The sequence below is a fragment of the Ictalurus punctatus genome, chromosome 29 (assembly GCF_001660625.3).
Source record: "Ictalurus punctatus breed USDA103 chromosome 29, Coco_2.0, whole genome shotgun sequence".
Lineage (NCBI taxonomy): Eukaryota > Metazoa > Chordata > Actinopteri > Siluriformes > Ictaluridae > Ictalurus > Ictalurus punctatus.
In genome coordinates, this window is record NC_030444.2 from 12,754,769 (window position 1) to 12,769,973 (window position 15,205).

Genomic DNA, 15,205 nt, shown 5'->3' on the forward strand with positions numbered 1-15,205 from the left:
CACCCCATGTCCTACAATATGCTTTTAGACCAATATGTTTTTAAAAGTTTCTTTTAAGAACAAAATATGTTACTAATTATCTATACATTAATCTCATACTAAATCAAGTATCTCATACGTAACCAAAATAACATAAATTGAAATCTTACACACAGAAGTATAAATTTCAAGGTGAATAAAAACCTAGAACAATGTATGAGCTTAAAATTCCACAATACTGATACACACGCACCCATAAATCTGGCACATTCACATACACAATAAAATAGGGTTAAATTACTGTCATTAAGGATATGACTTAAAAAGCATCATGTCCTCTTCCTACCGCAGCAATTTGTCAATTACAACATTTTTTATTTATTAAAGAACGACAGTTAAGAGATGCATTTCATGTTGTCAAACATTTAAGACAAGTTACTTCCTGTTATCGCTTGTGCTACCAGCGTAAATAGTCACACTCATTACCAAGTACTCTCTTTAATCTTTTTTTTAAAGTTAAAAATACAAAAGGAAAGTACTGCTTGTCATATTGACAAGAAACAGGAGAGTGTACATTCCTGTGGTAATTCCTCATGCCAGAACACATTCACAGTTGTGAAGTACTGTCACTGGACATGCCTTTTACGCCTTCTTGTCTCTTACCAGAAAACTTTACCATCAGTCATTACATATATACATATTACATTATATTATATTAATCTTAATAATAAATAATATTATATATAAGCATTTTAAATGATTTACAATTACTTTTAGATTATGTGGTGTATCCATCATTCAAGCTATGATAAAAAACAAGATTAATATAAACCTGCCATTTTAATTACATCCAATGAATGCGAATGAATGCCTTTTATTGTCACTATACATATGTACAATGAAATTAAGAGCCACTCCTTTTTGTTCCGTGCAAACATATACATTCAATACAAAAGAAGAATAAACAGATAATACACAGATAAATAAACAAGATAATTACATCCAGCGCTACTGATTCAGGATTTCAACAGCCCTGTAGTATAAATATATATTACATTAAGGATTTCAATGTTGTCTTTGTGTTAAATGATGATATATGATGGACGTTAAGTTTAACAAATTTTAAATCCTACATCTTAACCCTATAATGTTGGGGGAAAAAGTTACATCTATTATGTTCTGTATCAAAATGACTTCCACCGTTTGAATACACACAAAAAGACATAAGAAGAAATATTTGCATATATAAGTTCATGACCCGAAATGAAGAAAGTCAAAAAATTTCAAAGAGAAGAAGAGGGATTAACCAGTATTTCAGACATCTCAGATGTGGTACATAAACATAATAGGCGGGTTAAATATCTTTTCTTTTCAGTGCTGCAGTTTTCTCTGGCTCCTAGTAATTCAATTTCAAAAAGGTAAAATAAAGTAGTTTGTGCAAAACATTCTCGCCATGTAACATAAAATACTTTCATATGCTTTTCATATGTATATGTTTTACATATACTTTTCCTTTCCGATATTTAATTTGTTTATATAAGGAAAAATAAGTAATGTTGTATGTTACATTACAGTGAGTATCTAGTGCTTATTAAATGTTTAATTATTGCATTAGTGCTTGGGCCATGCCTTGAGGCATATTCAGGTAGCAAATGTGAAAACGTGAAGTGTTTGTACTGCAGGCATTTCTTGCAAGCCTATTTGAAAGTTGGAATGTAGTTACTGTATACTAATTATACAACTGCACAGTCACACAGGGCATTATTATTTCTGTTACTGTTAATTACCACATACTTACATATTAAAGCATTGGGCATTTCTGTACTGTCAGAAAAGTTCTACTTATGTACATTTTTACAAGTTATAAACAAGGAAACGTACAAATTATTAACATGTACCTTTTGCGACACACCCTCACTGATTGCACAGCACCTCAAAACTGGCATAAAGACAACAATGTTAATGACAGCTCTTTGCTTTAAGGCATTCTGTCACATTCTTAAAGGGCAGGGCAGTGTTTGCAATGCTCATGGGTTAAAAAACTCATGGAACTGGAATTGGGACTTGTGACGTACATTTGATAAGCGTGCCAGTGCCACACTTGAATCCCACGCATCTTGTATGTCAGAATTAATGTGTGAACGCAGATGGAGAAAGTTGATCTTGAATGATGTCTTGAAAACTCAACATAAATCCAGCATTCAGGTTTCATTTTATGCCCTTTAATCCAACACTGGCAGTAATTTCGTACCACTACTAAATATCTATACACTGATATCACACTATTACTGATATTTTCAGCATTAAAAACAATACAAAAATAGACAAATGACTAACAAAAACTATAGGCAGACAGCCATCACAAACAAACTGTTGGGTTAATATTACACACACACACACACACACACACACACACACACACACTTTTTACAGCTAACTGACTCAACACCGCTTATATATACAGTAGGGTGGTGTTACACAGTCCAACAGTAAACAAGTAACAATAACAAATAAACCAATAATTATTAGATACACACACCTTATATGCAAATAAACAATTAATCACATACAAGCACCTTATATATCATATAAATATAAAATCATCACCTACATACATCTTATGAACAAATAAACAAATATTTATCATTAACAATTAACAAATATTACACAAACAACTTATAAGAAAATAATCCATTACTCATGACATACCTTATCTGAGAAATAAACAAGTAAACATCACCTACAAGCAGCTTATATACAAATAAACATCTAATGGCAAATAAACAGAGCTTCATCACAAACAAATAACTACAGACACACATCTTATACAAGCAAATAAACATTAATTATAGGCAAACATCTTATATGACAAATAAATAAATAGTCATCACATGCAAATACAAATCTTATACAATTTCCTCCAAAGGTAGTGGAACAAGGTCAGATCGATTTCAAACTGAGAATTGAGATTTATGAGTTGAATTTGAGATGACAGATAAGAATGTCAGCTTTCATTTCCTCATATTTACATCTAGATGTGTTAAATAACTTAGTGCATGGCACAGAAAAACAACAGTAGTTGATGACAGAAACATTGTGAGACCTGTGAAGAAAAACAAACCAAAAAAACAGTTAGTGACCTCAAAAACAACCATCACAGTGCAGGGGTGAAGGAATCATAATCCACCAGTCAAAGAAGACTTCAAGTGCAAAAATACAGAGGCCATGCCACAAGATGCAAACACTCATCAGCAGGAAGAATCAGAAAGTTAGCTTGGAATTAGCAAAGAAATACAGAGATGAGCCAGAAATGTTCTGGAACCACCATTAACCGCTACAAAAGTGATTAAAAGACCGAAGTAGAGAAAGAAAGCATCTGCTCATAATCCAAAACAGAGAAGCTCATCACTCAAGCATGATGGAGGTAGTGTCATGGCTTGGGCTTACATGGCTTACATGAACTATGCAGTTTGGTCCTGTATTATCACATACATTAAACACTAATTTGCTTATGCATAACAACCTCAACTTATTTATTTGCATTTACTGTATATGCATTTACTATACTTACAAATTCTATTTCTGACTCATGCACCATTTCACCCACTAATTCTCCCACTATATATATTGAACACATCCCACAAACATATTTTCTACAGACTAAAGTCATATATGCATTTACTTTTTGCTATGAAAAAAAGCACACACACACACACACACACACACACACACACACACACACACACACACACACACACACACACACACAGAGAGAGAGAGAGAGAGAGAGACTCCCCCCAACGTGGTATGAGGTTTTAACACACTAGTCAATGTGGTATGCAGTTTAGCCTAAAACCTCTGGAAAACCACAGATCTGTTTTAGGTTAAATGTAATATGATGCTGCCCTCCAGTGGACATATACTGGGCTTGCCTTTTTAAAGGAAGAGTATGAAGAAAAAATTAATTTTTACAGCTTTTCAAAAGGAAGGGAGTGGGACTCTTGTCTTCCCATATGGTAGAGAGATTTGTAAGAAAATGCATCAGTTCCAATTCTTACATCTGTCAAATGTTTTAATGTCTTACATCTGTCAATTGATTTTAATAAATGCCACCGAAATTTCCTGCAACTGTTCGTTTATTTTGTGAGCATTTTAGTAGAATTTTAGCATACAAACAAATTGCATTTTAGGATAATTGTAGTGGGAAAAGTATACTCACCACATCTGTGTTAATTTTGTGCTATTTTTGAACACTTCTTTGTGTTTAATTACACTAGAAAAAGCACAAATGCGCGATAACAGTCCAGTTTACATGACATTAAATGCACTGCTATCTTCGTTCACTTTGGATTACTTGTTTGTAAGGCCCACTGTGATTGGAAGTTACTCAGTTTTGTTTTGTTTTGGGTTTTTTTGGATGTTTTAAACGTCTCCTTTGATCAAAATCTAACGTTTTCATCTTAAATGTATGACTTATTTGAGTCATTTACTTCAAAGTCTAAACATCACTTTAGAAGCTCTAGCAATACATTTCTGAACACTTTCTTTTATATTAATAAAGGAGATACCATGTTGACATATTTGTTTATAATGTGGTGTATTTTACATTTCCAAAGGGTAAAAATATCCCTGAAAATATCGAACCATTTATGAAATGAAATTAACCCGGCATTTTTGTGAAAATAAAACCATCCTTTGGGTTGAAAAACAACCCGTTTGCTGGGTTAAAATTAACAACCCAACTTGATGGGTTAGTTTAGCCAAAATGTGTTCTGTCCTATATTTACCCAGCCAATGGGCTATAAATAACCCAATTTGCGGTGTCTTTATCCCAGTGTTTTGTTTTTTTTTTGTTTGTTTGTTTTTTGGGGGGGTTTGAGTGAATGGATGTCTATACCACTTTAAATCTTTTTTCATAAAATATATGCCTGCTTATATACTTGTTTTAAAGGACATTGTTAAGCTACATAAATTCATTAAAAACAATGTGATGTTGCATGAATTTTCTGTATCTACATATATAAGTTTATGGAACGATATTACAATCTGCATAACTTCCTGCTCATGAAAACTCTGCTGGCTTATCCTCATCGAAGGCTGCAAGGTCAATAGATTAATTCACAATGGAATTCTAAATTCAACCACAAGGTTACCTCAAGGTCACGGCTACCAACTTGTACAAGGCGAGCTTATGGCCAGCAAAAATAAAAGCAATTTTCATGGACACAGGAAGCTACACAAGCTCATAAGGAGGTTCCTTAAAAGGTCTCTAGCACAAGAGGTAGAACCCACTGTGGACTCCTATGGGACTGTGACAGATGGAGCTCCAGAGAAATACACATTTGCAATCAAAATTATTCAACCCCCATTGTACATTCAACCCCATTTCTGGTCTGTTCTTCATTCATATTTCTTATATGAAACACACTTCTTGGTATAGGCACAAGAGGAGCTAAATTGTGTGTGTGTATATATATGCCATGGCGTCAGGGAGCAGAGTTGGAGACGGATGCAAATGCAGATTGAGTTTGTTTACACTGAAACACACTAAACACAAACCCCATGAAACAAAAATGAGGAACAGTGAGGCAACATAACGAGAAACATAACAGTTGCAATCAAAATTATTCAACCCCCACTGCAAATCAGGGTTATTGTCAAAATGTACAGACTTTCAGCTGTTTGCAACGAACAAATCAAACAAACGCAGTTGAAATAATTCGACACAACGAATGCTTTAAGTGGTTTCCCCAAATTCAACTGAAAACACAACTTATAATGATTATATATTATAATCCCAATATATATATATATTAATTCTCTATATTAAGATGATGACTCAGAGTCAGCTCAGAGACAGGACATGATACCAAAGAGAAAGGTTTTGCTGTGAAATGAACAGGCAAAGATCAACATGTAAATAGTTTCTGTAATCAGCAATTAAGTCTATCAAAACGTTTATGCAACAATAAAGTCTGAACTTTATTTATTTGTTTATTTATGAATCATCATCATTATTATTATTGTTGTTGTTGTTGTTGATGATGATAATAATAATAATAATAATAATAATAATAATAATAATAATAATAATGTTGTTGTTATTATTATTATTATAACAAAAAATATAGCATTTATTAGACCAAATAATTGTTCGGGCCACTGCCCTTCAAAATGTCTGTGCCCGAAAGTGCATATAAATAATAATTCAAAATCAAAAGGAATGGGTTTGGACTTTCTATATTATTTTATTTTATTTATATATTTTAGCTCCGATGACGTAAGCGAAAACATTCCACAGACCACGCCCCCTTTATGGCGGTGTAGCTGCGCAGTTGAATGGCACACAGCAGGGCGACTTTGTAATATCACGCGCGTTGTTGATGTTTCAAACCTTCGCAGCACGATATTAGTACCTCGGCGTTACTGTAGCATCGATTTGGGAAAAATAACCGGATTGTCCGGATAAAAAACAGGCCGTTTTTGCGCGTGTCATGGAGGGCCAGAAAGACTCAGAGCCCTGTCGGTCGGCCACCGCGCGAGCTGTTGCTCTCGCTCACTTATTGCACCAGGAGAGCAAAAATTTGTTGGAATTATATGTGAGTATGGAATTTATTTTAAATCAACATGACTGGAAAATCTTCTTTGCATCCCTGTGTACCATAATGTGTCATGCGTTATTGATGTGTGATTGATTCAGTTCTGTAAATCACGTGCTGTTGTTGCACCTGTTAATAATGTACACTCTAGACAGTACCCAAAAATAAAAAATAAACAAACAAACAAACAAACAAATAAATGCTATTTTAGGCATAGTCCACGATAGACGTCGCTGCCGCAAATACGACTGCCTTTTGCTTTCAATGCAAATTGAATTAACTTGTAATATTGAAGTACCACATCTATCAACTTAAGTGCATTGAGATCGGATGGCTGCCAACAGCAGCTTTAAAGGAAAACTCCACCCTGATGAACATGAAGTTTTTAAAATTGATACCGAATGAGAATATAACACTCAAAGTAAAATATTGTTGAACTTTTATTGCAAAAATAAACCATAGTGACTGCATCATGAAAACGTACTGTATTTTTTAAATGATATAAATATATAATTATTCATATATATTAACTATTAACAAATATTAAAGTAAATAAAAGATATACATACAAACGGAACCACAAGCAACACTCCAAATAAAAATAGACATACAAATTAATAAATAAAAAAAAACACTTCAAATAACACAACAAAATTTTTTTATTATTGTGTGATTTTTTTTTTTATTATTATTTCGCTGTAGAGGCCGCTCTCCTACTGTATAATGACAGCGAAAACTTCTCGGCCATTCCAGCAACATACTGTACGCAACCGGGAAAAACTATCGGTGTGGATTTTTGCTGATAACCGATAGTTCCGGCAAATGGTTATTGGTGCCGATTGATCGGTTGACCTCTGGTTGTGTCCCATGCTGATGTCACAGCGAGACCGTGCTAGCACAATTACGTGGGAATTTAATAGCAGAACAAAAAATTCAAAGATGTTTAATGTTATGTCAATTAGAAATCCAACACAGCCAGCAAATGTTGTACTCACAGTTCCAGAATGCTATGCAGCCGTACGACATAGTTAAGCCGAGTTACCGCAGAGACTCGGCCAATTAGTTATCTACGAAATGTATAGATCTGGCAAAATCCCACAGCACCACTATCACCAGGTAGTCAGACAGCTTTGTGGGTAAATGTAGAAATCGTTAACCAAAATGAAAATAAACCAAATGAAAATAAAACTCAGGATCTTGGATGTCGTTGAAGATCATGTGTTAATTTGTAAGAGTGTTTTTAAGAGTGCGATTAAGGCATATGATGAGAGATTAGTTTCAGGGCAAAATCACAGCACAGAGTATAATTGCTAGAAAACCACTTCCGTCAACACATATGTCTGAGTTTGGTATTAATTTGTGAAAGTGCTCATCTGAGAACTTTATTACGTCATGAAGCCATGGTAATTTTATGGGTATAAATATAGAGGGATCATTTTTGTTTATTATTTATTTTAAACCTGAGGCATATTCAGCATAATTTGTAATATTTCAATTTTGTTATTTCAGTTTTGATGGGACAGTGAGGGGAAATAAGTGTTTGCATACATTTTTGTTATTTAATATACGTCTAGTGCATATATCCACTTCAAATGTAATAAAATGTAAAAGTTACATAAAAAGTAACCAAGTTCTAGATATAAACACTCTTGTGGAAATAGTATCTGGTGTCATTATAAAAAGACGTTGCCATTGAAAGATTTCGTTCAACTTAAATATCAATCATGGTGAAGGAAAAGGCACGTCCTAAAGTACTCAGGAACAACATTCAAACAGAAAATGCTACAGAGCCATAGCGAAGACCTTAAATATCCATGTCGGTATGATTCATTTAATAATATGCTGGTTGAAATTCATGGAACCACAACTAATTATCCGGGTAAATGTGGGCCACGCAAGATTTCACAACATACCCTCGGACTAATGATGAGGAAGGTAAGATGACCTGAAAACAGCAGCTTCCTGTTGACATCCTGAGGTCATCTATGAATGCCAACAATAAGAATATTGGTAATTTGTAGTCTAAATACCCTGTCAGGTTTTTATTTTTAAACGTCTTCTTTTTGCTTATGAACACATAGTTTTTGTTCGTATTAATTAGTACACATACAAAAAGAAGTAAATATATGCACTGGAAGTATCTTAAAACACAAAACTGTCCAAATACTTATTTCCCATGACTGTTTTATTGAGATTATCCTTGGAAATTTCAGCATTGTGATCTGTTTATCTGTCCTCAGTAGGATGCCTTCTTGCTCACGTCAGTCTCTGCCCATCTTGTTACTCATTCAGAAAGCGCGAGAGAGCTTCCTCTCTCATCACGTCCCCGAGGGTGAGCGTTTGTTGATCTTTGACCTCTGCGCCGACACGCCAAGCTCTGCGCAGCGGGTAGGCCACGCGCACTCAGCCTTGAGCCGGTGCCTGGAGATGCTGGAGTGTCTGGTTGCCCGAGAGATGGAGGAGCTGGGTGAAGAATTCGAAGGCGAGTACGAAACTGCCAGGAAAACCGTGAAGGATCGACTCGGGCATCTTCTGCACAGCACTGGAGCACTGCTGGAGAACGGAGAGGATGTGTGTGCTCCATTGCCTGAGTTCCAATGTGTCGAGGTAGGTAAAGTGAGACGGGGAGAGAGATTTTCCTTTTTGCTTTATAAGCATTTATGACCTACGTTCACATGTACAGGGGACAGTGGTGGCTTGGTCGGGGGTTCAAGCCCCAGCGCTGCCACTGCTGGGCCTTTGAGCAAGGCCCTTGACCTTGACTGTATCATGGCTGACCCTGTGCTCTGACCCCAGCTTCCTGATGTGCCGGGGTATGCGAAGAAAATTTTTTTCACTGTGCATATGCATATGTGACCAATAAAGATTCATTATCATTATGTAGTGCAAATGAAAGAGTGTGGTTTAGGATCCTTTCAATCAAACCTGCTCACTTATATATAGAAATAATAATTCTGCATGATTGTGTGTATGCTTTCTTTGCTACATATATTGAACAGGCATAATGTTTCTAATCTACCTGCTACAAGCCTTTTCCCATCTTTGAGAAACTTGAACCAGGAAGTCACATGACATGCTTCCCTAATTATTTCCCGCCTGGCCCTAAGATCATATTGCATTTACACTTGGTGCAGTCACACCAGAGTTCTCTTTAAGCAAACCAAAGAGCAGTGTGTTCAGGCACTAAAGATCCGTTCCTTCGAGCCCTCAATTAAATACCGAACTGCTGGTGCATACGGACTGGGATTTTGGGGGAAAAGCGTAACCAGTGACTTTACAGATGATTTTAAAGTACCCCTGAAATCAAAGTTGGTGTTTCAGAGCGGTTTTTTGTACATTAGTGTTAAAGGTACGATACGAAAGTGTATCTGGGGGTAAATTGTTTTGGAGACATTATTAGTTTCATTTTAGAATTAGTCACTTTTGGGAAACCAATCAAAAGCTTTTGATGGTTCATATTTGTGGAAATATTCATGATTGCTAAGTGAAATGCTCTGTAGAACCATATATCTTGCGTTACAGTAGCGGATCGGGGGGGTGGGGTGGGGGGGGTGACTGGTTGGTGTTTATTCGTTTTGAAAAGGTTGGAATTTGTTTGAGCTGACTCTTATGTGCTAGGCATTTTCTGAGATGTTTTACCAACTTGGGTCTCTTCAATGCTGGAATATGTCCCTTTCTCAGCAAGAGACTTGAAACACTGTTGTGGGTTCTCCATCAGTAAAAGTAAATAAAAGGCTATTGTTAATCTTATTGCTGTTTTCCATATTTAGCTAGCTTGCTAAACTACTGCTGAGTTTGTTTAGTTTAAGTGGGGTTGTGGCATGGCGTATCTCAAACGCTACTGGCTGTTGTGTAAATCATTCAAGCATCACTCTGACTTACTGGTTCAGAAGGAAATACCTATTGAATATTGAATCAATTTCATGGCGACCGTCTCAGGCAATCTAAAGGGGGCCAAACATCGCACCACTGACCACCAGTGAACTTGTATCTTTGATGTAGCGTTCAAAACCCATCCTGATCAGACTAATCATTTCATTTGATTCAAGAACTTGAGCTGGAAGAGGATTGTGGGAGTGAAATGTATTTTATATACATATATTATATATATTTATTTATATTGATTTCTTTGAATTTTCTTTTATATTTCGGGTTTGTTTTATGTTATAATTCCTTTGCATTGTGAAACAGTGTACAGCTGTGGCTGTAGGGAGAATTTTAGCTTAGGTTGGAGCTTTGCCATTTTGTCTCAGTAAATCCCTCTTTACGGTAAAGGAGCACCTCCCACACACAAACAGTGCTGTATAGAATAGCTGCCAACAGATCACATTGTGAGTAGATGCAGTTACTAGCTGACATGGTAAACTGTGTTTGATCCCATACTGCATCCCAAATGAGAGAGTTATAAATTTGCCTGTTCTGAGTGTCATGGTGGCACAGCGGGAAACGTTGCCGCTTCATAGCTCCAGCGTCCCCTATTTGATCCTGAGCTCTAGTTACTGTCTATGGAGTTTTGCATGTTCCTCCTGTGTCTGTATGGGTTTCTTCCAGTGGAGGTTTATTAGTTGTAATATCAGGATCAGTTGCAGTGTTTAAAGAACTTGGAATTATTAGGCTTTATTGGACAATTCTGTAATTTTACGATATTGAGGCTTGCATGCTGACCTTTCAGTCAACTTCAACTTTCAAGTTGATATTATCTATATTATTAAGCAGTATTTACAAAAAAAAATATTTCTAAGCTTCCTAGTGGCAAAAAACAACAACAACATACATTTAAAAGATATGTGCATTTTTGTCACATAGAATCAGACAGTATAATTCCAAAGTCTTATATGAAAGTGTATACACTGACCACAGTTTGTCTGCTTTTTCTCATACACACACTCTATTCCCTTATTAAACAGAGTGTAGACTGACACACACTCTCAGACAGACTCCTCTCTTATTCTCAGTTTCTCTCACTCACTCACACACACACACTCATGCACACACACACACCACACACACACACACACACACACACACACACACACACACACACACACACACAAAACTCTGTCTTTCTTTCCCCCTGAGACTGTAGGAAAGAGAGACCACAGACATCTCCCTCGCTGTGTCTATCTGAATCGTGTGTGTCTGTTTGGGCATGTATTTGGATTATTATTATTATTATTAATATTATTATTATTATTATTATTATAACACTGAAAGGGTCACAAATAACACCACCACATGGTGTTCCAGTAAGATTTTCATCTAATAACAATTAAGAACAACAAAAAAAGGAACAGTGCTCTCCGATTCATATCTGTATTTGTGTTGCGTCATTACTGGGGACCGAGTGTCCTCAAAGTAATAGGAAAGTCTGACAGTTCTGACCTTGTGGCAGCATTTGGATGATCCCCAAGAGGAGAACTGGTTTACGCTGACGGGAAAAAATAACAGTAGTATTAAACTAACATAATTAAAGCATGTGGAGTAGAATAACGGAGCGGTAAACGTTACTGCCTGACTACCCCTACGGTTCTGACCTGCTCCGTTGCTTTGAAAATACACGATCAACTCATGCTGGATGTACGAAAAGAAATTGTGCTAATGTAATGCGGTTCATTCACGTGGAACTGATGTACGCAAGTGAATTAAGCAAATTCAGTTCGTTTTTTTTTTTTTTTTTTTGCCAGACGGCTTAACAGGCATTTTCGCTCACTGACTGTCTGACTGAGCCGATTACAGTCTGACAAAACTAGGCTTGTTTATATTACAAAACTAAAAGAGACAAAAGTATTCGTTTTGGTTGCTGAGGTTTAGGTGTATGCATGGCATTAATAACCTGCAGTATTAATTATTTCATTAGAAGGGCACAAGGACAGTAAAGCCAACGTGTGTGTGTTTCTTGCAGGGTTTGGACGAGGTCGAGGGTTCAGGCAGCTTTGCTGCTAAGCTCTGGACCTACAGAGTTCTGCTGGAGTTGATCCACTGGAGCGACTCGGCCGCTCACGCCCTTCGCCTCCTCCACTCCGAGCGAGAGAATGAGCAAGAACTCTAGATGATTACATCCTCTGTGCATGGAGTACGTCCTGATTTTGCTCAGAAACAAGAGTCAGCAGGGGCGAGGCTTAAGTTTTTCATTTCTTCCTTTTATTTCTTTGGCTTGTCATGCTGACTTGCTCAATAAACTCTGGTTTTAATCACACAATATAATGGTATAGATAAATCATCAGCTAAGCTAGCCATCTGCTTAAACGCCGACTGAGATAACGTGAGCCAGTTAACTAGTCGATTTAATTAATGCTACCTCACTAGCACCTGATGTTAAGTAGACAGATAGGTTCATTAAAACCAGTAGTCAAGTGCACAAGCAAGATCAGTTTAGTTCAGTTTAAGCCCTGCCCTTGTTGACCCAAGAATGACAGTCACAAAATCAGGACACTACTGTGCATTATGATCACTTATTGTATTAAATAAAAAGACCCAAAATTGCACCTGAGTGGGGCAACAGAACGTTGTTCACCCTGACATCTGGAGATTACGAGATCAAATGGCTAGTGGGGTTCAGATGGGTTTTATAATCTCTGTTCTCCATCAATCATAGTGGCACCAGTCAATCATGGGCATCCTAACTCATGTACAGTCATGAGAAAAAATAAGTACACCCCATGGACACTGTTGGTTTTTTTGACTTACTTGGACGAGCAAACATTTGATCATCTTTGAAACAGTGCCTGTTAATGAAGTTGATACACTTCAATGAAGGAAAATTAGCTTTTTCAATCATTTATTGAACAAAAATATCAATATTTGTGACATAGGTAGTTAAAATGTCCTAGCTAGCAAGGTTATAAAACAATACTCATTAAGAAACAATTGGGGCAAATGCTACGATTCCCAGCTAAATGGAAACTTGTCAGGCGGTCGGCTCTTTAGCTTAGCTAACTAACTACCTTATGGTTGTCAGTTGCTAGCACAAGTCTTCCACGTGGCAGTTATTTCTTCAAAAAGTTAACTATCCTGGGCATTTGGAAGTTTGTTGCATTGGTAATTTACAAGACAAATGTGTCAGTTGACCAGTGTTTGCATTCCTTTGAGCTTTAGAGCTTTATGTACTTTAGTAAAACATGGACCATACAATTTCAAAAGTTTAAGCTTCACAGCTAATGAGTAGAACCTCACAGTGGTCTAAAACAAGTCCTTGTCAGCTTCCTCTTAACGTGTCTGTTAATGGATGAAGCTGTTTAGAAGTATAAAAACAGAAGAAAAAAAATACTAAACACTACAAAAAATAACTTTTTTCCAGTTTTAACTAGATAACTTAAACTATGTATATACAAGAGCAGAATTCACTTTATTTTCCAAGCTAGTTAGCAAACTTTCAAGTTAGCATGCTACCTGGTTTGCAGATTGGCTGATTCTTCATCTTTTTTCTTTGGGTTTTATGGCAGTTGGCCAACAAATTTTGGTGCATCTCTCCCACCTACTGTGATGGAGTGTGGAGCATCGATGTGAAGGGTGGGATTAGGATTAGGATGTAAATTAGTTATGAAGCTGGCATAATTTGATGCCCAGTTTTAGGGAGCTTGATTGTACAAAACTCAAGAAAAAAACGACATTGTTCTTGCTGCTAAGATTGTGTGTTCCTGTTGAAAAATATGCTAGTAACTATATACTCCGTTAATAAATACCCTTAATGCATATCCGAAGGGAAAATCAACAGGGGCGAGATAAAAAAACAGTACTGAATGTAGAGTCTTAGCATGTGAACACTGTACTAACACTCTGCGCTGCTCAAACGGCTTCTGTGTAACATTTCTCCGTACCTGACTGTGAAATGAACAACCTTTTTAAAAACAATTGTGACGCTATGTTAGCATTATATATTAGCATTAACATTAACAAACATTTTAGCCTGAATGTTACAGTTTTCTTTCTTTAATTATTTGATCAACATTATGTATTTATTTACTTTATATTTTTTATTAAACCTGTTAAGAATTTGTGCCAGAAACAGTACTAACAACTACATGCAAACATGCTGTGAAAATCTAACCCGTTACTAATTGTTGCTCAGTTTTTGCTATGTATTGTAGTAGACCTGTTAGCAAAGTGTTTTGCACACCTTAGACATGTACACAAAAGGTGTTTTCCAGATACACTAGCTGCTTCAATTGAAAAAAATGTGAGAATGTAGAGACTATAAAAAATATTTTGTATTTTTATTTATTAGTGGGTGATATAAACCTGATAAATAAATAAAAAATGAACTAACTTGGAATTGTTTTGCTGTGATTTATTGAAAAGATGATGCATTACCTGTATGCTAGAATGTAATATGGAAACATTAGTAACTATTTCATGCCTACTGACCACCTGAATATCTTCTTGTGCCTGGTTATCTGATGCTTATAGAAACACCATCATGTATGTAAGCAGTACGTAATGTATGTTTGGGTTACTGTCTCTATTTAAAGGTCCACCCATCATGTATTGACACTTCACAGAAATACTTATTGGCTTTAGGAAAGTAATCTAGCAGTATACATGGTGCCATCTTGCCACATGAGCTTCTGGTCCACCAGCAACAAAACCATATTTTACAGTAGTTTTGGGTACTTTTCCTTGTATGCAAT

The 15,205-nt window shown here is 36.2% G+C and overlaps 1 protein-coding gene across 2 annotated transcripts; it reads left to right on the forward strand.

The window, feature by feature from the left end:
• Nucleotides 1–6,285: 6,285 nt before the first annotated feature.
• LOC124626516 (uncharacterized) lies at nucleotides 6,286–14,843 on the forward strand. 2 transcript variants are annotated; one of them, XM_047152109.2, is made up of 3 exons: nucleotides 6,286–6,578; nucleotides 8,819–9,185; nucleotides 12,481–14,843. In XM_047152109.2, exons 2-3 carry the CDS (start codon nucleotides 8,823–8,825, stop codon nucleotides 12,625–12,627), a joined length of 510 nt encoding a protein of 169 aa, XP_047008065.1. In that variant the 5' UTR covers nucleotides 6,286–6,578; nucleotides 8,819–8,822; the 3' UTR covers nucleotides 12,628–14,843. The 2 variants fall into 2 exon arrangements, with proteins under 2 accessions (XP_047008065.1, XP_047008064.1); XM_047152108.2 differs by having other exon boundaries at nucleotides 8,871–9,185.
• Nucleotides 14,844–15,205: the final 362 nt, after the last annotated feature.